This window comes from Astatotilapia calliptera, chromosome 10 (assembly GCF_900246225.1).
Source record: "Astatotilapia calliptera chromosome 10, fAstCal1.2, whole genome shotgun sequence".
Taxonomy (NCBI): domain Eukaryota; kingdom Metazoa; phylum Chordata; class Actinopteri; order Cichliformes; family Cichlidae; genus Astatotilapia; species Astatotilapia calliptera.
Window position 1 is genome coordinate 22,699,871 of NC_039311.1, and position 23,308 is coordinate 22,723,178.

General features: G+C 37.3%; 2 protein-coding genes across 3 annotated transcripts; one reads left to right on the forward strand and one right to left on the reverse strand.

The window, feature by feature from the left end:
- The first annotated feature begins 31 nt into the window (after positions 1 to 31).
- Positions 32 to 9,701, forward strand: LOC113030453 (solute carrier family 22 member 5-like). 2 transcript variants are annotated; one of them, XM_026181926.1, is made up of 11 exons: positions 32 to 474; positions 1,978 to 2,160; positions 2,288 to 2,391; positions 3,112 to 3,266; positions 3,362 to 3,533; positions 6,906 to 7,038; positions 7,233 to 7,327; positions 7,894 to 8,108; positions 8,288 to 8,470; positions 8,628 to 8,763; positions 9,019 to 9,701. In XM_026181926.1, the coding sequence occupies exons 1-11, from the start codon at positions 268 to 270 to the stop codon at positions 9,086 to 9,088; spliced, it is 1,653 nt and encodes a 550-aa protein (XP_026037711.1). In that variant the 5' UTR covers positions 32 to 267; the 3' UTR covers positions 9,089 to 9,701. The 2 variants fall into 2 exon arrangements, with proteins under 2 accessions (XP_026037711.1, XP_026037712.1); XM_026181927.1 differs by lacking the exons at positions 3,112 to 3,266; positions 3,362 to 3,533.
- Positions 9,702 to 11,040: 1,339 nt separating this feature from the next.
- Positions 11,041 to 21,537, reverse strand: LOC113031170 (solute carrier family 22 member 5-like). Its single transcript, XM_026183111.1, has 10 exons — positions 20,944 to 21,537; positions 20,406 to 20,509; positions 19,058 to 19,212; positions 18,783 to 18,954; positions 18,421 to 18,547; positions 16,464 to 16,561; positions 13,818 to 14,032; positions 13,400 to 13,582; positions 12,756 to 12,891; positions 11,041 to 11,824 (listed from the first exon to the last, which is right to left on the reverse strand). The coding sequence occupies exons 1-10, from the start codon at positions 21,421 to 21,423 to the stop codon at positions 11,761 to 11,763; spliced, it is 1,734 nt and encodes a 577-aa protein (XP_026038896.1). The 5' UTR covers positions 21,424 to 21,537; the 3' UTR covers positions 11,041 to 11,760.
- Between the last annotated feature and the right edge of the window lie 1,771 nt (positions 21,538 to 23,308).

The following is a 23,308-nucleotide window of genomic DNA, read 5'->3' on the forward strand; positions in this document are numbered from 1 at the left end:
TATTATGCAAGTGATGGTCAAAGATTATCTTTCAACATCTGAGCATTTTGTTATTGCCTTTGTAATCTATAACCCAGTGGTGACTATAAAAAGTCAAATTTGGAGTTGATACCTTTAAGAATGCACACTACATAAAAGCTCTGCAGAGTTTCTGGAGTCCTCACTTTCAGAGTAGCACTTGTTTATTTATGCAACTTTTTCTTTAAAGAGTATTTTTTACTTTCACAATAGATGAAGAAGTGATTTAAAAGACAGAATTCCAAGAGTATGCAGGATTATGATGAAGTCACAGCATTTCTTGGTCACTGGGGACATTTCCAGCAAAGTGTTTTCTTCCTACTTTGTGCCAGCGTGTTGCCAAATGGATTTGGTTCTTTTTCCCTCATCTTCCTGACTGACATTCCCAGACACCACTGCCTGGTTCCTGATATTAACTTGACAGAAGACTGGCATCAAGCTATCATTCCAATGGAGGTAAAGAAGTATATTAATTAAAAGAAACAAGAAGAGCTGCATGTAATCTTTACAACACCAATACAGATAAGTTGTGTCAGTGTTGCAATCAAATCGTCTAAATCTAATATTTTCTTCAAAGGTATTTAATGTATTTAGTCTGAAATGTCAGTATGAAATTTGAGTCGTGAATTACATAACCACAAGACCAAGAAAAACTTCACATAAAGCAAAAATTTAGGTGAAAAAGAAATAGTATTTTCACTCTGCAGCTTTGATACACAAACTGGAACATCATTATAAAAGTCTGGCTTGTGCAAGATAACTTCTCGACAATGCGTTCTGTAACTAAGTCGTTATGACAGATGAGTCATGATAACAAAATTTGAATCATTTAAGGTGGGGCGAAATCTGCTTTGGATTTGTATGACAGTCAGTGGCAAAGGAAATGCTGCATGGCTGGAAGGAATGATAGTTCCCACTAAAAGTCTGTGAATGTCACTCAGTCATTCAGCCAGCACAGCATAAACGAAAGCTACATTTGAAATAGCTTCCTTCTTTAGAAACAGAGTTAGTCAAATGCAATACCAGCCCAATACCAACACTTTAAAAGGCATATACAGTAACACACAATTATATATTATTTATAATCACACTCAGACCCATTTAATGGGCAGGACAGTTAAAGCGAATTCACAATTACTTGTAATTACCTACTTTTTTTCTAAGACAACATGTTGTATGTTTGAATTAAATGTTAATGTTGGAGGATGTGCAAATTTTTTAAATGTGTGTGTCTGATATTTACTTTAATGATCATATTTGCAGCTTTGTAGATGTATTTTCTTTGCATTCTGCAAAGCCAGCTTTAGCTTTAAGCTCAATAAAGTAGAATGGCCATATTTTATGATAGGGTATATATTTATATGTGTGAAGGGTTATTATGAGCACTAAGTGGTCAAAATACTGTCATGGTTTGGGGTTTTATGATTTTGGACTTTGCATTCTTGTTTATTTTTAACCATTCTTTATTTTAGCTTTAGTTTTGAGTTGTGTTTTTTAGAGTTCTTACAGGTTTTAAGATTATCTTTACAAGAGTAATGCCTCTGTGTCTAATCTTTAGTTGTTGAAACTTTGTGATCTTGTTTCTGTTGGTTTTTTGAATTGTATTGTGATCGCTTGTGTTTTACTTTGATCTGGCCCTTCCAGTGTACCCCTGTCTCTTTTAGGTAATTCCCCCCTAGGTTACTTCCTGTTTTATTTTGAAAGTATTTTGTTTCTTGTTTAGTTTCGTTTTTTTTCCTCTTTTGTCAATAACCTAATTCTCCTGTTATCCAGTTCTACATTTCAGTATTTGTTTGTTTGTTTCTGTTTGCTTGCTTTTTTGTTTGTTTTGTTGTTGTTGCAGTTACTTTAGATTTGTTTTTCTTTATCTTTCTAGAGCATGCTATTTCCTTTATAGTATGGTATTCAACACAATTTCACAGAAAAGTAAATAAATTAATGCATTTATTTACCTGCAAGATGGTGAATGGGAAGCTGGAGCTGAGCAGATGTCGGAGATACAGGCTGGATGTGGTCAAAAATCTTTCAGCTCAGGGATATATTCCAGGCCAGGATGTTAATCTTACTAACCTGGAGCAAGAGGGGTGTGTTGATGGGTGGAGCTATAGCAAAGACATCTATAAATCCACTATAGTCTCTGAGGTAAGTGTGTAATACAGACGATATTTGAACAATGATTGACAATTGAAAATTAAGATCTGACGAGGCATAAACAGCACCTGAAGTCTTTGTATTGTTTTATTCAATTTTTTATGCCTGGACGTTTCAGTTTGACCTGGTGTGCAGTGAAGAGTGGAAGCAGCCGTTTACTTCCACAGTTTACTTCATGGGAGTTTTAGTTGGATCCTTTTTTTCAGGACAGCTGTCAGACAGGTAAAGTTAAAAAATAATACTTGTTTCCCCCTTTTAAGCAGCACAAACTGTATATTGATCTTTTAAATTCTTTCTAGCTATCATTACATATTAATACTTTATAATATGGCTTCCTGTAATTAGACTTAATTTCAATTTATTTTATTTGAAATTAAAATGTACTTATATTTACCTACAAATACTTAAAGTTAGGTACACTAGAATACGTACAATTCTTACAAACAGTAATAAGTACTGTAATTTTACAAAATACAATTTAATTTTGTGGAAAAACAAACAATATTTATTCATTGTTTATTTCTTTTTCTTTTTTTCCCTGCAAAACCACAACTTGTTATCGCCTTATTCTAGTGTACATACATTTAAGACTGTAAGTCAATGTAATTCTTAAAAATATATATATTTTTTAAATATTTTAATTATTATAATTTCAAATAAAATGTGTTTAAATTCAATTTAATTACAGGCGAATTAGACTCTTATATAGTTAATAGTTTCAGGCCGTATTATAAAGTGTTTTTAATTTCTACAATTGCTCTGTTTAGCATGTAATAAAAGTCCTCATTACATTTTTACTTTATTGCAGAGTATTATATTGCTATTACCAATAAACACACAAGTATACTTTTTAATAAATACTTTATAATAAATACTTTATGATACGCAGTATGTCTTATTTGTTTTTTTACACTTATTTCATCTTTTGACTTTTCGTTGTAGATTTGGAAGAAAGCCAGTTCTGTTTCTGACCATGGCACTTCAGACTCTTTTCACTTTTGTTCAAATCTTCTCATCATCTTGGACAGTGTTCTGCATCCTCCTGTTCATCAGTGGTTTGGGACAAATCTCTAACTATGTTTCTGCTTTTGTGCTCGGTAAAGGCATATTTTTGGTTCTTTGGTTACTGCAACAATGTGTCCAATAACCTCCATTGCCTCAAAACTTCTGTTGGCTTTCTCTGTGTGTGCAGGCACTGAAATCTTCACTGGCAATGTGCGGGTCCTTTTCTCATCCATGGGTGTATGTCTTGCCTTTGCCTTTGGCTTTATGATGCTTCCTCTCTTTGCCTACTTTTTAAGGGACTGGACATATCTCCTGTTAGGTATATCTCTCCCTGGCCTTCTCTACTTTCCTCTTTGGTGGTAGGTTGTTCTTGAAAAAAATAAAGCTGCGTTTGTGTTAAGTTTATCTTCTCATGAATTCATTAGACAGGGTGGGCCATTTATGGATACACCACAATAACATGGGAATGGTTGGTGATATTAAAGTCCTGTTTGTGGCACATTAGTATATGTGAGGGGGCAAACTCCTCAAGATGGGTGGTGACCATGGTGGCCATTTAGAAGTCGGCCATCTTGGATACAACTTTTGTTTTTTCAATAGAAAGAGGGTCATGAGACACATCAGACTTATTGGTAATGTCACAAGAAAAACAATGGTGTGCTTGGTTTCAACGTAAGGCAAGGCAAGGCAAATTTATTTGTATAGCACAATTCAACAACAAGGTGATTCAAAGTGCTTTACAGAGACATTAGAAACAAAAACAAATAAAAAGCATGATTTAAAATTGATTAAAACAAGCAAACAAACTAACTAACTAAACACACACATTTCACACCTGTTCGCGCGATCTGAACCCTTATCGTAAGGGGAGCTACCAGTCCTTCTGTGGACGAGCTACTTTCTATTTTAAATTCCCTGAATTTAAAATACTCTCTAGACCCAGTCTAGACCCAGTTGGGGAGCTACCCAGAGCTCTAATCCCACACCTGTTCGCGCGATTTGAACCCTTATCGTAAGGGGAGCTACCAGTCCTTATGTGGACGAGCTACTTTCTATTTTAAATTCCCTGAATTTAAAATACTCTCTAGACCCAGTCTAGACCCAGCTGGGGAGCTACCCAGAGCTCTAAACCCACTTAACAAACAAACAAACAAACAAACAAACAAACAAAACAGTATATAAAATCAAAACAGATAAAATCAGAACAGTAGATAAAATCAGTTTTGAAATTTAAGCTTAACAAACAAACAAAACAGTATATAAAATCAAAACAGATAAAATCAGAAATAGATAAGATCAGTAGTTAGTGTAAGTTTTGAAATTTAAGCTTAAAAGTGTGGATTTGGTGCTTTATTCAAATGCAGCTGAGAACAGGTGAGTCTTCATCCTGGATTTAAATAAACTGAGTGTTTCAGCTGATCTGAGGCTTTCTGGGAGTTTGTTCCAGATATAAGGAGCATAAAAGCTGAATGCAGCTTCTCCATGTCTGGTTCTGACTCTGGGAACTGATAAAAGACCGGATCCAGATGACCTGAGGGATCTGGAAGGTTCATACTGGGTCAGGAGGTCACTGATGTATTTTGGTCCTAAACCATTCAGAGCTTTATAGGCCAGCATCAGAACTTTAAAGTCTATCCTCTGACGGACAGGCAGCCAGTGTAAAGACCTCAGAGCTGGACTGATGTGGTCCACTTTTTTGGTCTTAGTGAGGACTCGAGCAGCAGAGTTCTGAATGAGCTGTAGTTGTCTGACTGATTTTTTAGGTAGACCTGTAAAGATGCTGTTACAGTAATCAAGCCTACTAAAGATGAATGCATGGACTAGTTTTTCCAGGTCCTGTTGAGACATCAGATCTTTTATCCTTGATATATTCTTGAGGTGATAGTAAGCTGATTTTGTTATTGTCTTAATGTGTTTTTCTAAGTTTAGGTCTGCATCCATCACTACACCCAAATTTCTCACCTGGTTTGTGGTTTTTAGATGTATAGATTGAAGTTCTCTGGTGACCTGTAATCGTTTTTCTTTGGCGCCAAAGACTATTACTTCAGTTTTGTTTTTGTTTAGTTGGAGAAAATTGTGGCACAACCAGTCATTGATTTCCTCAATGCATTTACCAAGAGCCTGTACAGGGCCTCGGTCTCCTGGTGACATTGTGATATATATTTGTGTGTCATCTGCATAGCTGTGATAGTTTATTTTGTTGTTGTTTATAATCTGTGCCAGTGGGAGCATGTAAATGTTAAACAGAGGGGGTCCCAAGATGGAACCTTGGGGAACTCCACATGTGATACTTGTCTGCTCAGATGTGAAGTTACCTATTGATACAAAGTATTTCCTGTTTTCTAAGTATGTTTTGAACCAGTTTAGTACAGTTCCTGAAAGACCTGCCCAGTTCTCCAGTCGTTTGAGTAATATGTTGTGGTCAACTGTATCAAATGCTGCACTGAGATCCAGTAAAACTAGGACTGACATTTTTCCACTGTCTGTGTTCAGACATATGTCATTAAACACTTTTGTCAGAGCGGTTTCAGTGCTGTGGTTCTGTCTAAAACCTGACTGGAAGGCATCGTAGCAATTATTCTGTTTTAAGAAGTAATTGAGCTGTTGAGAAACTGCTTTTTCAATGATCTTACTTTAAAATGGGAGATTTGAGATCGGCCTGTAGTTTTTCATTTGTGTCTTGTCAAGATTGTCCTTTTTCAGTATAGGTTTGATTACAGCAGTTTTTAGTGGTTCTGGAAACACACCTGACATTAAGGAAAAGTTGACGATCTGTAACAGGTCTGACTCTAAAGTCTTTGAGACCTTTTTGAAAAAACGTAACTTTATTCTTTCATGAGTTATTTACAAGTTTCTCTTTGTTCACAGCCATTGACATGCTGTGGGTCCATTCTTCATCAATGGAAACCTCAAGGCCACTGGATATTTGAAATTGCTACATGATGATGTGTTTCCCTCTTTATGCACTGAAGCTGGCACGTTCCCTGAGTTTTTGCAGCAGGATGGTGCACCACCACATTATGGGTGCCAGGTCCGAGCAGTCCTAGATGAACAGTTTCCTGGAAAGTGGATTGGTCGTCGTGGGCCAGTTGAATGGCACCCAAGGTCTCCTGATCTGACCTCCTTAGACTTTTGTCTTTGGGGTCATCTGAAGGCAATTGTCTATGGTGTGAAGATACAAGATGTGCAGCACCTGAAACTACAGATACTGGATGTCTGTGCTGGCATTTCTCCTGCGGTGTTGCTATCAGTGTGTGAAGAGTGGGAGAAGAGGGTTGCATTGACAATCCAACACAATGGGCAGCACATTGAACAAATTTTATAAGTGGTCAGAAACTTGTAAATAACTCATGAAAGAATAAAGTTACGTTGAAACCAAGCACACCATTGTTTTTCTTGTGACATTACCAATAAGTTTGATGTGTCACATGGCCCTCTTCCTATTGAAAAAACAAAATTTGTATCCAAGATGGCCGACTTCTAAATGGCCACCGTGGTCACCACCCATCTTGAGGAGTTTGCCCCCTCACATATACTAATGTGCCACAAACAGGACTTTAATATCACCAACCATTCCCATGTTATTGTGGTGTATCCATATAAATGGCCCACCCTGTACAGTATATAACTTCTGGCCAAGCATCAAAGAGAGTAATAAGCAATACTATAACTTCTGTTCCACCGGATCCAGGCTAAATCTTTTTGTTTCTTTGTGTTGAATACTGATGCAGGTTAATCCCAGAGTCTCCTCGGTGGCTGCTTTCACAGGGAAGAGTGGAGGAAGCAGAGAACATAGTGAAATATGCTGCCAAGAAGAACAAAGTAGAGGCTCCACAGGTCATCTTTGATGATTACGATTCACCAGTAAGTTGGCTTTGAATTAAATCATTCAGGCACATAAAGAGAATCTGAGGAAGACACATAAATATCTCTCGCACTACGCACGACAATACCCAAATGATCAGAAATATTACTGTTACCAAAAAAGGGATAGAACCCTGGAGCAACAGATATTGCCATATGTACAGATGCTGAGACTGGGATTTTGTGTCTTTTAGGCAGATAAGACTCAGGCTAATGAACGTCACAGTATCTTCAGCCTGCTAAGGACTGCAAACATCAGAAACACATCGATCATTCTCTGCCTTGTGTGGTGAGTAGTAATTCAAAGCACTTATATTTTGGGGATGAATAGAATATCCTATGTATCGCTGAATTCCCATAAATGATGAGAGAACAGAAAAAAAGACAGTTTTGTTTAGAAGAGCAGTGTTTTGCTCTAAGCCATATTTATTCACATTATATTTTTACAAGCACTTGCAGCACCATCACCCACTGCAGGCCCATAATCACCAGAGAGCTGGCTGCACTGGCCTTGCAGACACATAATTCCTGCTGGTTTGGCACTCATTGAACACAACTAGCAGTATTCACTGGTGACAAGCGTTTGAAGGTCTTTTTCAATGCAATCCCAATAGTCTCCCAGAAAAGCTCCTTACTGGTAAGTCACTGGGAAGAGTTGGAGTGTAATGCATTGTAACGTAACACATTACAGAGATGTGATTATTGATTTTGGTAGTGAGAAGTGCAGTAGTAATATGATTAATAACAAAAACCTCATCGTTCAATTGCATGAATAGATAATATAAACCCACTACTGCTAATTCCAAGCAGATTCCTTTTCAGATTGCTACCATGTTTTATTTGACATGTTTACAGGTTCACTCTAAGTACTGGCTACTTTGGCTTATCCCTAAATACATCTCGACTCCATGCCGATCCATTTATCAGCTGTTTCATCTCAGCAGCCGTGGAGGTTCCAGCATACATTACCAGCTGGCTGGCTTTGCAATACCTTCCACGACGACTCGCTGTCGTAAGCATCTTGCTCCTTGGAGGAGTATCACTGTATTTCATTCAACTTGTGCCTCATGGTAAGCAGAAAAAATGCACCATATTGTGTCCATAGGAGTGTCAGAGGTTTTATTTATTTATTTATATGTCTGAGGTTTTTTTCAGGCAAATCTTATCTCAAATACCGACATTAGAAGTAGGTACTGAAGCAAATTAGTATATAGCCTTATACAAATCTTTAATTTTTTTTTCCCTTCAGGTCTATCATATCTGTCTATTACTCTAGAGATGGTGGGAAAATTTGGTATTACCACCGGTACTGCCCTGATGTTTGTATATACAGCAGAACTGTTCCCAACAGTACTCAGGAATACTGCAACAGGAATGTGTACTACTGTATCCAGAGTGGGAAGCTGTATTGCACCATTTTTGTTAAAGCTGAGTGAGTGAAGGAATGTTTCTCAAATCTTCATAAATAAGCATTTTATCAAGTATATCTAGTGGTCTGTGTAGACTACAAATTCCCACACTACATTACGTTGCATAAACACAAGGCCAAGGCCTTTCTCCAATCCTAATTGCTCCCTGTCTTTGTGCAGGTCAGTACTTTAAATATCTGCCTTATATTACACTGGGGACTCTTGCTGTTGTGTCTGCCTTCGCTACTGTGTTCCTACCAGAGAGTTTCGGACGGCCTTTGCCTCAAACTATTGAACAGATGCATAAAAGAGAAAGGTGAGATCAGTTGGAAGAACATATGTAATATTTATTGAATGTGAAACTTGTCATAAAAACTTGACCTCAGACGTAGATCTCAGACTTGTGATAACGTAGTAACTCTGCAACTACAAAAATTGACTCTTAGTGTGTCTTAAAAGCACCAAAATAGCAATAACTAATTTGGCAGTAAACACAAAGATGGTGACACTTTTACAGACGTCCTTTCTGCAAAAACTAAACTGTGTTTTCTTTGTCTTTTGTCCCGCACAGAATGAAATGTCCCTTCATTACTAGAAAAGGACAATCAAAACACGTGAAGATTTTTGAAAGTCGACTATGATTGTTTCCAACACCGATGACTCACGAATATATTGTTTTTACTTCCTGTGTCTCACTGCTATGTTTTTGCTGTTCTTTGCATTGGAGTCAGTAATAACATGGTAATAAAGTTGAAGAAAACAAAGTAATTGCACAATTTGAATCCAGACGATGTTGTTTTAACAGTGTGTATGACTGAAGGTAAACTTAATGTAACCAATATTTTTGGAGCAGCAGCTTGAATGTCCTTGTTGGTTAGCAGAACAGGCTGTCAGCAATTTTGCTATGTAATTTGGTTAATCTTGAAACATAAAGCATTATTTTATTACATGTTTGCATTTGTTTAATATGCAATATTTTCAATAGGGCACGTTTGACAAACTCATAATTACTTTATTACTTTATGAACAATTTTCTGTAACTGAAGTCATAATCTGTGAAGAATTAGTGAATTTGTTGTTGTGTGTAAAGAGTGAGTACTGAAATAATGATTTAGTAATGACAAAAAATCTATCTCTTCTACCTACCCTTTCTTCATTTATTATGCTACAGCCACAGAAAGCACAACTGTGATTGGAAACTGCAGCATGAACAAAGTTACTGCAACCATGTGCAATAAACTTCATTTCACTTCATTTAAATGGTTGATTTAACCCTTTCATGCATGAATTATAACAACCTCAATCAGGTTTTTTTCTTAAATATTTATATTCATCATCATGAATGAATGAATAATGAAACACGTCATACATCTATAGTAACATTAAACGTTCAGTGGGTGCCAGGGTATGGAGTGACACATCAGTGTCCAATGTAGTGGTTTATGTGCAAGTATACCATCAACACTGACACAAATACAAGAAAACAGCCTTTTCATAGCTGGCCACTGTAGTGACTATGCATGAAAGGGTTAAAGACCAGGAACCATTCACATTCAATTGCCTTCAAAGCGACCTTGGTGCATCAGGATGGTGAAATAACAAAAATAAAACAGAGCCAGTCTATTACTTTGTTATTATTTGGTGAATGAATGGGGTTCCTAAATTAGACAGCAATTATTTTCAAACCTTCACCAGTTCGCCTCTGTCAGTGCGCCCCGGGGCAGCTGTGGCTACAGTGTAGCTTGCCATCGCCAGTGTGTGAATGTGTGTGTGAATGGGTGAATGACTGAATGTAGTGTGAAGCGCTTTGGGGTCCTTAGGGACTAGAAAAGCGCTATACAAATGCAGACCATTTAGTTCACCTGAGAAGGACTGCAGTCAGTCTGAGTCAGATGGTGATTGTTCATGACAGGTTGGCTTGTAGGCCAGCTGTGCATTCACCTTACTCTTGAAAGTGGCCCCCAAAGGCTAAAGGCTAGCTGACACAGTTACTTGTAGTCAGTTCCCAAATATAAAAAAAAAAGAAAAGAAATCAGTGCAATCACCAGAAAACCAAACATGTTTCCTAGTCACAATCAAATTGCTGCCCTATTTTTACTCTAGTGCACAGGTGTCAAACTCCAGGCCTCAAGGGCCAGTGTCCTGCAGGTTTTAGATGTGTCCTTGATCCAACACAGCTGATTTAAATGGCTAAATTAACTCCTCAACATGTCTTGCAGTTCTCCAGAGGCCTGGTAATGAACTAATCTTTTGATTCAGGTTCGTTGACCCAGGGTGATATCTAAAACCCGCAGGACACCAGCCCTTGAGGCCTGAAGTTCGACACCCCAGCTCTAGTGTGACTGAGTAATTAGTTAGCCTATAGAACACAGATGTCGAACTCCAGGCCTCGAGGGCCGGTGTCCTGCAGGTTTTAGATGTGTCCTTGATCCAAGACAGCTGATTTAAATGGCTAAATTACCTCCTCAACATGTCTTGAAGTTCTCCAGAAGCCTGTTAATGAACTAATCATTTGATTCAGGTGTGTTGACCCTGGGTGAGATCTAAAACCTCCAGGACACCGGCCCTCGAGGCCTGGAGTTTGACACCCCTGCTATAGAACTTCTTCTGACCTGCAGCACCATGTAATTGGTTGCATCTGATTAACAGCTGAATCCAAAGAAAACATTATTTTTATTACATTAGATTATAATGGTTACTTGTTTGTGTGTTTGTTTTTACAAGTCCCCCTTAAGTTGTGGCCTTGAGCTGATCTACTATTTTCTACTATCAATCTACTACTAGCCGGTCTACTTCCTGGTGTCTTATCATCACAATCAGAATTACTTTGTGGTATCTGGGTATTTTATGGCATACTCATGTATGATGTCATTCAGAGTGGCAGATCATGGTCAGATCATGGTTCATGGTAAGCAATTAATGAATAAACCTTCCATTAAAAATGCATTAAATGCATTATGTATTCCCACTATATTCTAAGCAAATTACTGAATTTCTACAAACTTTCTGCAAGTTACTCTTTCAAGTTTCCTACTGTACATCTTAATGTTGTCAAATTGGTGGTGAGTATAAGCTTCCTTTTATAATATTTTTTTTTTGCTATAATGTAAAAAAATATTTTCCAGTTTTGTAAGGAAATTACCTCTCTGGTCCCCTTGAACTGATATAATTTTATACATCCAGTGACAACACAGCAATAATTTTACCTACGTCCTTAAAGAGGTCACTTAGTGGAAACGAGTACACAATCTCTGCTCATCCAGTGATTCGAATCAAGTCAGATTTTCACTTTTCTCCTTGTTTATGTAGTCTTTCATTCAGGAGCATTTTCCTCTTCTCTCATGTGTGTGAGAGTATAAGGCTTTCTCTGACAGCATCTACAGAGAAGGAAGAAAAAATAAAGTCATAATCAAGCATTTTCTGTTGATTTTCTGTCCTGGACTAAAGAGGAAGTGGAAACACTTGTCAAACAATTATCTGATTCCCACTAAATGTTTTAATATCTGTTATATGGGATTGGCTGACCAGACTGGGCGAATCTGGGTAAATTTGCGAGTTACTAAATGATAGTGACACCAATAAAATATTGTAAACTATGGTGCAATTGTTTTGGTTATCATTTCAGTATATTGCATACACTCACTGTCCACTTCAATAGGTTTAACTGCTCATGAACACATATATCTAAGCAACTCAATGCATTTAGACATATAGACATGGTCAAGATGACAGCAAAGCACAGTCAGTCTTTTATGCAGTGAGCTTTTTATCATAGTTTTTTTTTTACCTTTTCTGATTAAACACAATTGTAGCTATGACAAATATATTGAGAAATATATATTACATGACGATAATCCCTGATACTAACTGCATGTAGGCAAGATGCAGGGCAGATGAGGGTGTTTTCAATATATGCAAATAGACATTACTTATTAAACAAGCAAGAATCTAATCTTTGCACATTCAGTTTAGCTGTTGTGAAAAATAATCAAAGGGCAAATGTATTTGAGCTTGTGAACTAAATAACACACCAAAAATTAACAGAGTTGGGTAAAAGAGTAATCTTTCAAATTTAAGCAAACACATTTTTTGAAAAAAAAAATATAATGGCATAAAATTGTGATACAAGAAAAAAGAAATTTAAACTTTATGTTTAAAACTATTAAAAATCGAAAGATTGGCCCCTCTTTATAACACCGGAAAGTAAAACTACCAAACTACAACAATTGTGAATTTAAACTACACTGAAAAAAATAGCAAAATAATATTTTTACCTAATCTCACTCTATAATGAAACTCTTTCTTTACCCGGGAAAGTGCTGCATGTGATCAATGGTCTCAGGCAAAGGCATTCCAAAGCTCTCAGGCAGCAGGAGACTCAGCAACCCTGCTAAGGCTGTAAGGCTTCCCATAAGGATGTAAGGCAGTGAAACGGAATAGCTTCCTGTGGCAACATATCAAAGGAAGTTAAGAAAGTCAAAAGCAACCTTGCCTACAATGGTTACAAAAAAAAAATCCCTTAAATGCTAAGAAACTTGTAAATTTTAACTGAAGGCTGTTGTTTCCTTTCTGATTGCTAATCAAGTCTTCTATTATACTTCAGCTGGTGGTATTTCTTGTTGTTTAGTTCTAGTTGGGACATTTCTAAGTTGCTATGTTCTCCTTGGACGTGTGTGGTCTGGTTTCCTTGAGGAGTTAGTTTAACTCCAAACTTCAAAATGCCAAGTTATCTGACTCTGAACGTCTAAATGATCAAGCCCTGTGACAGAGTATTTACTAAAATAGATGAAAAGAAATGCATAAACACATCTTCATTTAACGAGAAACTAAGAATAAGCTAGATGTAATGGCAGGATGCTTAGCATATGTTCTCCTCACTTTAAATGTGTTTCTTTTTCATCCTTATGACCAGTGATTAACACAACTTTAAAGAGAGGACAGAAGATCCTTACTTAAGTAAATGAAGAACGGAGCAGTAATGCTTCCTATTCTGGAGGCCATAGAACAGGCACCGAGAGCTGTATTTCTCAGCACAGTTGGGTAGATCTCAGCTGTGAAGGCGTAGACCAAAGAATACGCTGTCGTCACTGCAAACTTCCCTATCATCTCCAGTGCTATCGCCAAAGAGAACAGATCTACAGGGAAAAACACATTAAATTGTTCGAGGTTTGATGTAAGTTATTTGTTCAAACAGCGGTATAGTTTTGCAAAAGATTGAAAATGACTGTACTTAATCAATAAATATGAGAACAACACTCAAAATAGAACATGTGAACATAATATATAATGATATAAAAAAAACTAGTTAAAGATTGCCAGAAATTACAGCTATAATAAATCAGTTTTGAACAAAACATTTAAGTGCCATACGTGTTGGAATAAGCTGAATGAGTAGCAGAAACAACCCTCCCATGGACAATGATGAGGACAAAGTCAGCCGTCTGGAACACCAGCGAAACATAGTCCATGACAAAATGTAGGCTGGTATCTCCACCAGAGCTGACAGGAAACAGTTGAAGTGCACATTCCCATGAAGGTTTGCCGTGTTCAGGGAAACAGCAAAGTAGGCAATGGTCAAGGTGTTCCTGTGAGGATATAAAGTGTCCTTTTTGTATCCTTATTCTGTACATCTCAATAGTATGGCACTACAAAGTAGTCAGAAACATAACGAAACATTGTATCAACAACAGACTTTAGTTTTTTGGTGGTTTGACACTGTAGATCAGGGCTGCCCAATCCCAGTCCTCGAGAGCTACTATCCTGCAGCTTTTAGATGCATCCCTACTCCAACACAGCTGAATCAAATGGTTTGATTACCTCTTCAGCATGCCATCGTGTTTGGCAAAGGCCTGATAACAAGCCATTCATTTGATTCGGGTGTGTGGGAACAAGGATGCATCTAAAAGCTGCAGGACGGTAGCTCTCGAGGACCGGGATTGGGCACCCCTGCTGTAGATGTTGTGATGGCAACATCTACAAAACCTCCACTAAAAGTGAGAAGTGGTATAGATGAAAGGCTAAATCTAGTATTTTAGGTGGTGTAACATAAGTTTGTCATAGCTTTGTAGAGCTTCATAATGTTTTAAGAACATCCATTTTAGAATTTTGTTTGACTTTTAAAAGTGCAGATAAACACAGTTAGTGAGTGTCCAAGTGGTTCCTTCAAGTGCTGAAAAACAAAGCCAAGATGAAATTTTCTAGGGTCAGTTGATAATGGCATCAAAAGCCCTGAAGTACTTTACTACTGAAGCATAGAGCTGCCAGCCAGGCAAAAAATAAAATAAAATAAATAGAGCTATATCACATTATAACGTGAAAAGTTTATTTTTCTAACTATATACTTTTCATGTTTGTACAATATCCTATAAAGTATTACAATATACATAATTATCACGTTATAACAAAAACCTTTCACGTTCGTACAATATAAATATTATATTGTACAAACATGATAATTATGTATGTTGTAATAACGTGATATTATGTTGTTCAAACGTGAAAAGTATTTTGTACTAACGTGATAGTATATTGTACAAACATGAAAAGTATATTGTTAGAACAATAAACTTCTCACGTTATAACATGATATAGCTCTGTTTTTCTTTTGCCTGGGTGGCTGCTCTACGCTTCCGTACTTTACAGTTTTTATGCCTAGAAAGAAACAAAATAAACCTAGAGCTATTTTTTTCCTTTTATATTGATAGGGGACTTAGTTTTATTTTTGTCTTTTTTCAAAAGTTGCCTTAAGCCTCAAAGTTATGGCAGATAAGGAACATGGTTACACTGAGTGAGCGGCATAGACAGTTTTAAGATGGCTGCAGCTACTGCAACTTCATCCATTGATTTCTGAAGAATGTAGGCTTCAGTCACTTTTGTATTGGCAACATTTTTTCAAGCTACATCTATGTTTTAAACTCGGTTCCCAGCTCTAGGTTCCCAGTTCTGTGCCACATTTCATTTAAGCTAATTAAAGTCACTGAACTGAAATTCTTTTTTTTTTAGTATGTTAACACTAACTAACAGGTATCTTTGTGTGTGCAATGCATCTATAATGTGTATGGATATGCCTTGCTAACCAAGCTAGCTAGCATTGCTAGCTTGTTTAGCACATCAACGTCCAAAAATTGACAATTTTGGCTAAAATAATAAGACTGCAACACATAAAACCACAACTTCAAAGCAGATAGAAACCATTGCAGTCTTTGTCCATTTTTTAGTTTATGGTAAATGGTAAATGGCCTGTATTTGTATAGCGCTTCACCAGTCCCTAAGGACCCCAAAGCGCTTTACACATTCAGTCATCCACCCATTCACATACACATTCACACACTGGTGATGGCAAGCTACACTGTAGCCACAGCCGCCCGTTTATATACAAGGTGACTAGCTAAATATTATAACAGCAAGCCAAACAAGAACCACAACTCAACCTTATCTTGGGTTTCCCCTACAGGAACCCTAAAGCACTCAAAACAAGTTTTTAATAGAAAGAGAAATGAAAAATTTGAGTTTTATAAGTCAGTTATTTGTAATATGCAATGTGTGAATACATATTTATTCCAATTGATATTTTCAGGATATGCATCCTAAAAATATTTTCATATTAATATTTTTAACTTCAGAGGTTAAGAAAAATATAATCTTATCCACTAGCAAAGACTTAACTGTGTAAAGCTAGATTGAATTGTTTCCTGATCAAACAGAAATGCAGCTGCATCTGTTTTCGGACTCAGCAAGGAAGCGTGCACAGGGCGAATACAGGCATACTGTGCAGTTACGCAAAACCTGATTTTGATCTTAGTTGCAGGCTTCACAGCACCCGACAGGTCATTATTTGTTGTTAGTGAAACAGGCTGACATGTGGTTAAAGTGATGCATGAACAGGTTAAAACTTTGTATGTGAATGTGAGCAGTTGTGTGTGTTTATGCCTACATGTGAGTGCTTGAATGTGTGTAGCTGTGTGTGTAGGGTCACGGTACCAAATGTGAGGGTCAGGTGGGACAGCAGGGACTCACCAGATCAGCCACAGCGTGACAGAGATCCAGCGGATGTTTCGAGAACGAAGCAGGTCACAGATGTTGTGGGCCCTTCTCTTCTCAGGCTTAAGTTGTTCCTGCAGGGCATCGATGCATGTGGAATAACAAACACTTAACAAGCAGAGCCATCAGTCTGGAAGTAATGTAACGAGAGAGAAGCTTGTGGGTTCAGGGTCAGATTTTCCATATATATGTATATATATATATATGTGTGTGTGTGTGTGTGTGTGTGTGTGTGTGTGTGTGTGTGTGTGTGTGTGTGTGTGTGTGTGTACAGTATATTCAACTGTGAGGATTTTAATTTAAATGAGCCAATATTTATGTGTATAATAATAAAGTTGGGGGAGGGAATGCATTTATATCCCCTAAACCGCATATTATACTGCCATTTGCAGTAATACCACATTTGTAAGCTAATCATATCCCCATGGATTGCTTGAGACAGATGTTTATAATTTGAAACAGACAGCAGTCAAGTATTCAGCTTTTTATTCCCCCCAAAAAAACAATCCCTCAAAAACCACCATAATCCACTCCCAGTTTCCAGAAATGACACCAAATAAATGCTAACTCTACACATTTTTTAGCAGATCTGTTCACAAAAATTAAAAAAAATGTGCATCCATAAAGACATTGGACGTCTATATTGTTCTAGACCTAGTTACAATAAACAGATAGAGAAAAAAAAGCAACATTTTGTAACCCATGCAAAGGGTACATTATCTCTAAGGGGGAGAGATTGCTGCGCAGGATAAAGTTCATGAATGTGGCAATTTGGTTTCTTGAATAGAGTTCAAGAAACCAAAGTTGAAAAAAATAACACAGAGGTCATCTGAATGGAGGAATGCATTGTGGAAAAAAACAGACCCACTTTTTAAAGTTCTTTTGTAGAGTTCAACTGGTAATTTTCCATTATTAAGCATGTGATCTTTTTTTTTTTTTTAACAATGAACACTATTACTGCAATTAACAGTTTGATTTATTTCATGTTTCAATCTCGGAAATCTACCATTTTTTTGGATTTAAGGGTTCTTTTCAGTTTCTTGGTAATGGTGTCTTTCATTTTTAATAGACAGTTGTCTATGAAGTGAATTCAGGTAGACAAAAACCAAGGTAATATTAAGAAACATGTTGTCTTCACAGCTTCTTTCATAAACTTACCTTTATTTGCAGTTACAGGTTTAATCAGTTCTTACACAATAGACACTTTTGTTCAACTGCTGTTAAAGTTTAGGCCTTACAGGTTTAACCATATACTCAACCATTTACCAGCTAACCTATCTAACCTATGCACATTTAGGCTCATAACACATGTATAGCTGTACTCAAGCACAATATAACAGTGCTTGGTGTTCTTTTCAGCACGTTGAAAACTCCTTGTCGATTAAAGTCGACTTCCTTCAATAGTTAAAAGGCACATTATCCAGTGCAAGAGTGCAAGAAGGAAAGGTGTTAAATGAACCTTGACAACATGTCTGTCTGTTAGCCGCCAGATTAACGTTCATTCATGCAGAAAACAGGAAAACAGTAAATGATTACCTCTCAATGCACACTGAGCAGTGAACCTGAAAAGGTTCATGCTTCTTGCCCTTTCACCTAGAAATACTGAAAATTCAGTTGGAACATTAAAAAACATAGTGACATGGTTTAATTGTAGGTGTATGCATTGTAATTTTCCTGGAAAAGAAGAAATATTTACCGTCTTACTATCTTGTTCAGTCATTAATATTATAGTGTCTAAGTGATTTCTGAAAACAAATGAAAAACAGCAATCCTGTCTCCAGTAAAACAGCCTTCTTTCTAAATTATTTGTGTAGTGACAGTAACAGATTTTCAGTTACAGAGAAAACACTGACAGATAAGGCATTTTTGTCTTCCCTAAATATTTTAAAAGAACTGCCGCTTCTCTAGCACTGCACCCAAAAAAAGGTCTCACCTGCAAGAGACTAAAGATGACTGATGGAGGCTCCACCTTGTTCTTCTTAGCAGCGTCTCTGATTATGGCCTCAGCTTCTTCTATCCTTCCCTGAGAGAGTAGCCACCGAGGAGACTCTGGGATAAACCTTTTTCATTAAACAAAAGAGGGGGCAGAAACAGAGGCTCAGTCTTTTCAAACCAAAGAAAGCGCAGTCAGGACATCATGTAAATGTTTTGTCAATATTTTGTACTGGCTTCATTAAAAAGGATCCAAGGGAAAATAATTTGATTACCCTAAAAAAAAATCCTAACACTCCCCAGATGTACAGCTGTGCATTATCAGTTACCGTAACATGTACAGTCACACACACACCTACCTACCACCAGAGAGGCACAAAGAAGAAGCCAGGCAGTGAAATGCCTAAGAGGAGCATCCTCCAGTCCCTGATGAAGAAACCAAAGAATGGCAAAAGCATGTAGCCCCCAGCAAAGAACAGATTCACACCCGCCGTGGTATAAACAGTCCGCACATATGGGCTTAATATCTCCGCTCCTTGGAAAATTATAAATAAATAAAAAACATTCAAATTACAAGTTACATTACATAAAAGTTTTGTATTATAAAAAACATATCTGAAAACTTTTGAATAGAGTACCTAACACAAACGCAGCCACATAGTTGGAAATGTGGCCCACACCAACGACAAAGAACAGGGCGCAGAACGCCGTCCAAGATGGAGAGAAGACCTGGATCAATGTGAATACCGTCTGAATTGCCTGAGTAGCAAACAGAACTATTTTTCTCCCATACCTGAAATTGAAATACAGCAAGACTGAACAAATCAGCATGTTTTATAAAGTGGGAGAGTCAGTCAAATTCACAACAACAATAAGGTCTCATATATTCTTTTTTTCTACGTGTACTTCAATGAGATGACATGTGCACTTAATGACTACCAATACCATATAGACTGACCAATCCCCTGACACTGCATCTCTTTGCTTCTTTTTAATTACAATTTTGTTTTACAGCAACTTTACTGGATAGTTCATCCTCGCCCCAGCCATTAGCTTCCGTCCAGTACAAATGAAATAGTCTGAAATTGTGTGGTTTTCTGAGACATAAGCAAACAATTAATTATTTAAGTTTGCCCCCCCCCAAAAAAAAAAAATCTTACTCTAATGAGTAACAATGGATTTCCCCTTTAACCCAACTTGGCTTCTGAGTTGTGCTGGAAATGTGTTTAGACTTTGTGAGGGATTATGCAAGAGCTGCTTTCAATAAAAACAAAATGCAATGAGTTATGAATCATCTAAATTTGTTCTAAGGCCTGTTTTTCTTTTTTCTTTTTTTTTGCAATACTTGCAATAGTTTGAAAAGAGAGATATCTTGCCTTGCATAGGGTCCTTTCTTGTTTTATTTTTTTTGTTTCATAGTACAGCAGAGCTATAGATAGCTGGTCTCGACTGGAAGCTGACCAGTTTAGTATCAGGACACGTGGTAAAACATTTGTAGCATGTGGTTTGACACTGTTTTGCTAATAAATATAAATTTATGTGTTTTTAAAAAACTAATCTGGATGATTAACATGCGGCTCAAAATTTTATCATTTTGTGATTCACTGATGCTGTGACACGGAGTTGTGGAATGAAAAGTGTATAATTAACTTGAGCATCCTGATTAGCCTACTGTATGCAGTGACTTTTGTTCAACAGCTTAGTTCTGTAGCAATAGATATGAGCTTAAGGGCATTTATTTCTATATCATATCTAACACATATTGTGGTAGGATTAGCTATATTAATATACAGCTGGGCATAAAAGTTTTTTTAAAAAACTATTCCTCAGTAAATACTAGATTAGATGTGCTAGGTCACATTACTCCACATGTGTTCATTCAGTAGATCAATAGTACTCTAGCTCAACTTTGAAGCATAGGACTAGAATTTAAAAATTGATAATAATAAGTAGAATTTAACTGAATTAAGCTATCTTGTCCATAACCTGTCAGAGAGCTGTCCTGAAATGAAAGAACCGGTGAGAACTCCACAGAAGAAGAAAGAAGAAGTCAGTGGTTTCTTCCAGCTTTCATCACAAACCAGGTCCCACTGAAAAAACACATAGAAGATATATACAGTGCAGATCACACTCTATATACAGTGCAGACAACAACAACACACTGTTGTTGTTGTTGTTGTTGTTGTTGTTGTTGTTGTTGTTTTCTCTTCAAGAAAAAACAAACAGCCCAGTGTGTTTCAGATGTTAAACAACAATCTAAAAGCATAAAACAGCATTGTTCCTGTAAACCACACAACCTAGGGCCAGTTTTCCACGAATTAGAGATTTTGTGTTATTTGAGAAAATGTTGCCACATCTTGTTTGACTTTGTGATGAATTCCCATAATAACACGAGTTTAGCTAACACACTTCCTGTATATCACAACATTTAACCTATACGGCTATACACAGTCGCCTAGCTCTACCTCAGCATAAAAGCAGAAGCAGCCTTTTCCGCATTTAGAAAAAAGGTGTGTATATATACCTCCGATATGATTGTAGAAATGTAGATGCTCTGGTCATACTCCCATCCGTCCAAGCAACTTTCTTTCGGCACAGTAGACAGGTTCACATCAACGTCGGGCAGCAAGCCTTTTTCAGAGAAACTGAGGATATCAACAAGTTTGTATCTGGAACACCTGCTGCGCACCAACGCGCCACCTTGGCTGCTCTCTTGCTCCAGCGGGATGCTGCTGTTCCTCCACGCGGGGGTGAGGTTGAGTTGCGCGGGTATGAGGCAGTGGTGGGACGGCGTGTCGGCTAGGAACACCGTGGAAAGGCCAGTCAAACCGTTAGGGATGACGGTCAAAGAAAGGAGGAAAAACACCTGCTGCTGGAAACATCCCCACTCTCCGAGGAAAGCCGTTGAAGTTTCATAGTCCGTCATCTTACTGGTTTCTGTCGGCTCAGGGTTCACACAGTGGGCCAGAGTTAAGAAAAATGAAATGGTGACTGGAGTGGGCATTTCTTAAGCAGAGCTTTTGTTTCAACTACTAAACCATCCCTCCCACCTCGCGCCGTTTTAATTATTGTCCAAGTTCCCCAAATTAACTTGTCTTTAAAGGGGCAATCCGTGATTTAAACTGCATGACGCAATAATACATTGTTAAGCCCCCAAAGGTCTGCTTTTATCTGTACTGAACTAAAAGAGGCATACGTTGTTATTCCTAATATATGTATAGAAACTGTAGCCATATCGATTTTTATTGCATTTTAGTCCACGTGCATTATGACAGCTACAGCATCTCTCATTTCTATTTCCTAATACTCAAAAGCACAAATAAAACATTACTGATTTTAAAATAATTTCAAAGTAATAATGACAGCAAAATACTTGATTCGATTTACACAAGTGGCCTTTTGTATATGCTTTAATTAGCTGCCATGATCTATGCTGATTTACATCAGCCAAAGCTTTTTTCCTGAGGTACAACAATAAAATGTGCATTGGATTTATCTGCTAAGACAGCTGTTTCAAAGAGCAAGCAAATCACTGTGACGGAAAAGTCCATCATTAGGGACAGTCCAGAAAGGACAACGTCTTACCCCTGCACTGGAAGTTGTGTTTCCAAATTCCTTACTTTAGTCTTGCCATACAGAATGCACTCTGGACTCTTTAATTATCGTAATGACACGTATGAGAAATTATCTTTAGTCCAAGGCCAGATAACGATGCGCGGTATTCTCTTTGGTTATAGTTCCCTAAAGTCTTCCCTCCCCAAAGACCAGACACCTTTTTTGTTGTACTGTGTCTTTCTCCTGAATCGAACTGCCACAAAAAGACCATGAAGTCGAACACTCATAATTTCCTAAACATGACTGATTACGTAAGCATTATGACCCTTGTTCAACATTTTAGGTAACAGACTTATAGAAGGTGGATACCACTAGATCAGCAAATACGGTTCCAGCCACCACTCACTTACATTCCAGCTTAAATTGTACACATTGTTCTACATTAGTACCAAAAACCAATGAAGAATGAACACCGTGTATCAGAATGTCTGTCAATTATTAAAATTAAATGAAAAAAAATTACAGCTAGATAGAGGGTAAATGAGGGGGGGGGGGGGGGGGGGAGCGCATTGCTCTTGTAATTTTCCCTCTGCTCAAAGAGTAGGATAGTCTTACCGCCATATCTAACTGTCACATGCATGTAATCCCAGCCTCTGCATTTACTGATTGTGTAAAACATGATCTCCTCAATGAAAACCTGCTTGCCGGTAAAGCTTGGGTTAATGATTGTGTACACTGCTTTACGCATTTGTTGTAAAAAAAAAAAAAAAAAAAAAAGACAAGGAATATGCTGTTTTTCACCCAAGCATTAACAAGGAAATCATGCAGGCTGACACTGGAGACACATGCTCTTCATTAACATCGGTGACATTAATTGTTTATGAATTAGATTAGAAAAAGCCAGCAGTATATTTACTATTATACATGATACATGTTTTAAAAGCCTTATTTGATGTTGCATAAGTGTTTGTGTTTTCCAGGCTTTATTAAGTAGAAACATAACTGTTCATTGCAATGTTTCAAATGCATGTTGCTGTTTAATCTATGTGGTCTTTTCAACATGTGTGACCTGAGGAGCTGTAAGTCCCTTTGTTAGAGCTGTTAAGCAAGACTCTTTATTCCACCTGCTGCTGGACTCTCACGTGATTGTTACAACTTGATATGTTTTTAAATGTTGTTATGCACTTAGAAGGAAACTTGTCTGTAGACAGTAAATAATTTCAGCTTTAAATTTTCATCTATAGATGAGTATTTTCACTTTGGGAAACGATTTATCTGTATACTTTTGATCTTTTTTTATGTATACAGGGGAACCCCGACTTACGAATACCCCA

What these genes read in the sequence shown, in the direction of transcription:
- LOC113031170 (XM_026183111.1), bottom strand. Translation starts at nt 21,423, where the DNA reads ATGCCCACTCCAGTCACCATTTCATTTTTCTTAACTCTGGCCCACTGT. An exon ending in TCAGGACAGCTCTCTGACAG is followed by an intron (nt 19,213 to 20,405) that starts GTTATGGACAAG and finishes TTTCAATTTCAG; the next exon opens with GTATGGGAGAAAAATAGTTC. An exon ending in TCCGTTCTTCATTTACTTAA is followed by an intron (nt 12,892 to 13,399) that starts GTAAGGATCTTC and finishes ATGTTGCCACAG; the next exon opens with GAAGCTATTCCGTTTCACTG.
- LOC113030453 (XM_026181926.1), top strand. Translation starts at nt 268, where the DNA reads ATGCAGGATTATGATGAAGTCACAGCATTTCTTGGTCACTGGGGACAT. An exon ending in TTGATGATTACGATTCACCA is followed by an intron (nt 7,039 to 7,232) that starts GTAAGTTGGCTT and finishes TGTGTCTTTTAG; the next exon opens with GCAGATAAGACTCAGGCTAA. An exon ending in CAGATGCATAAAAGAGAAAG is followed by an intron (nt 8,764 to 9,018) that starts GTGAGATCAGTT and finishes TGTCCCGCACAG; the next exon opens with AATGAAATGTCCCTTCATTA.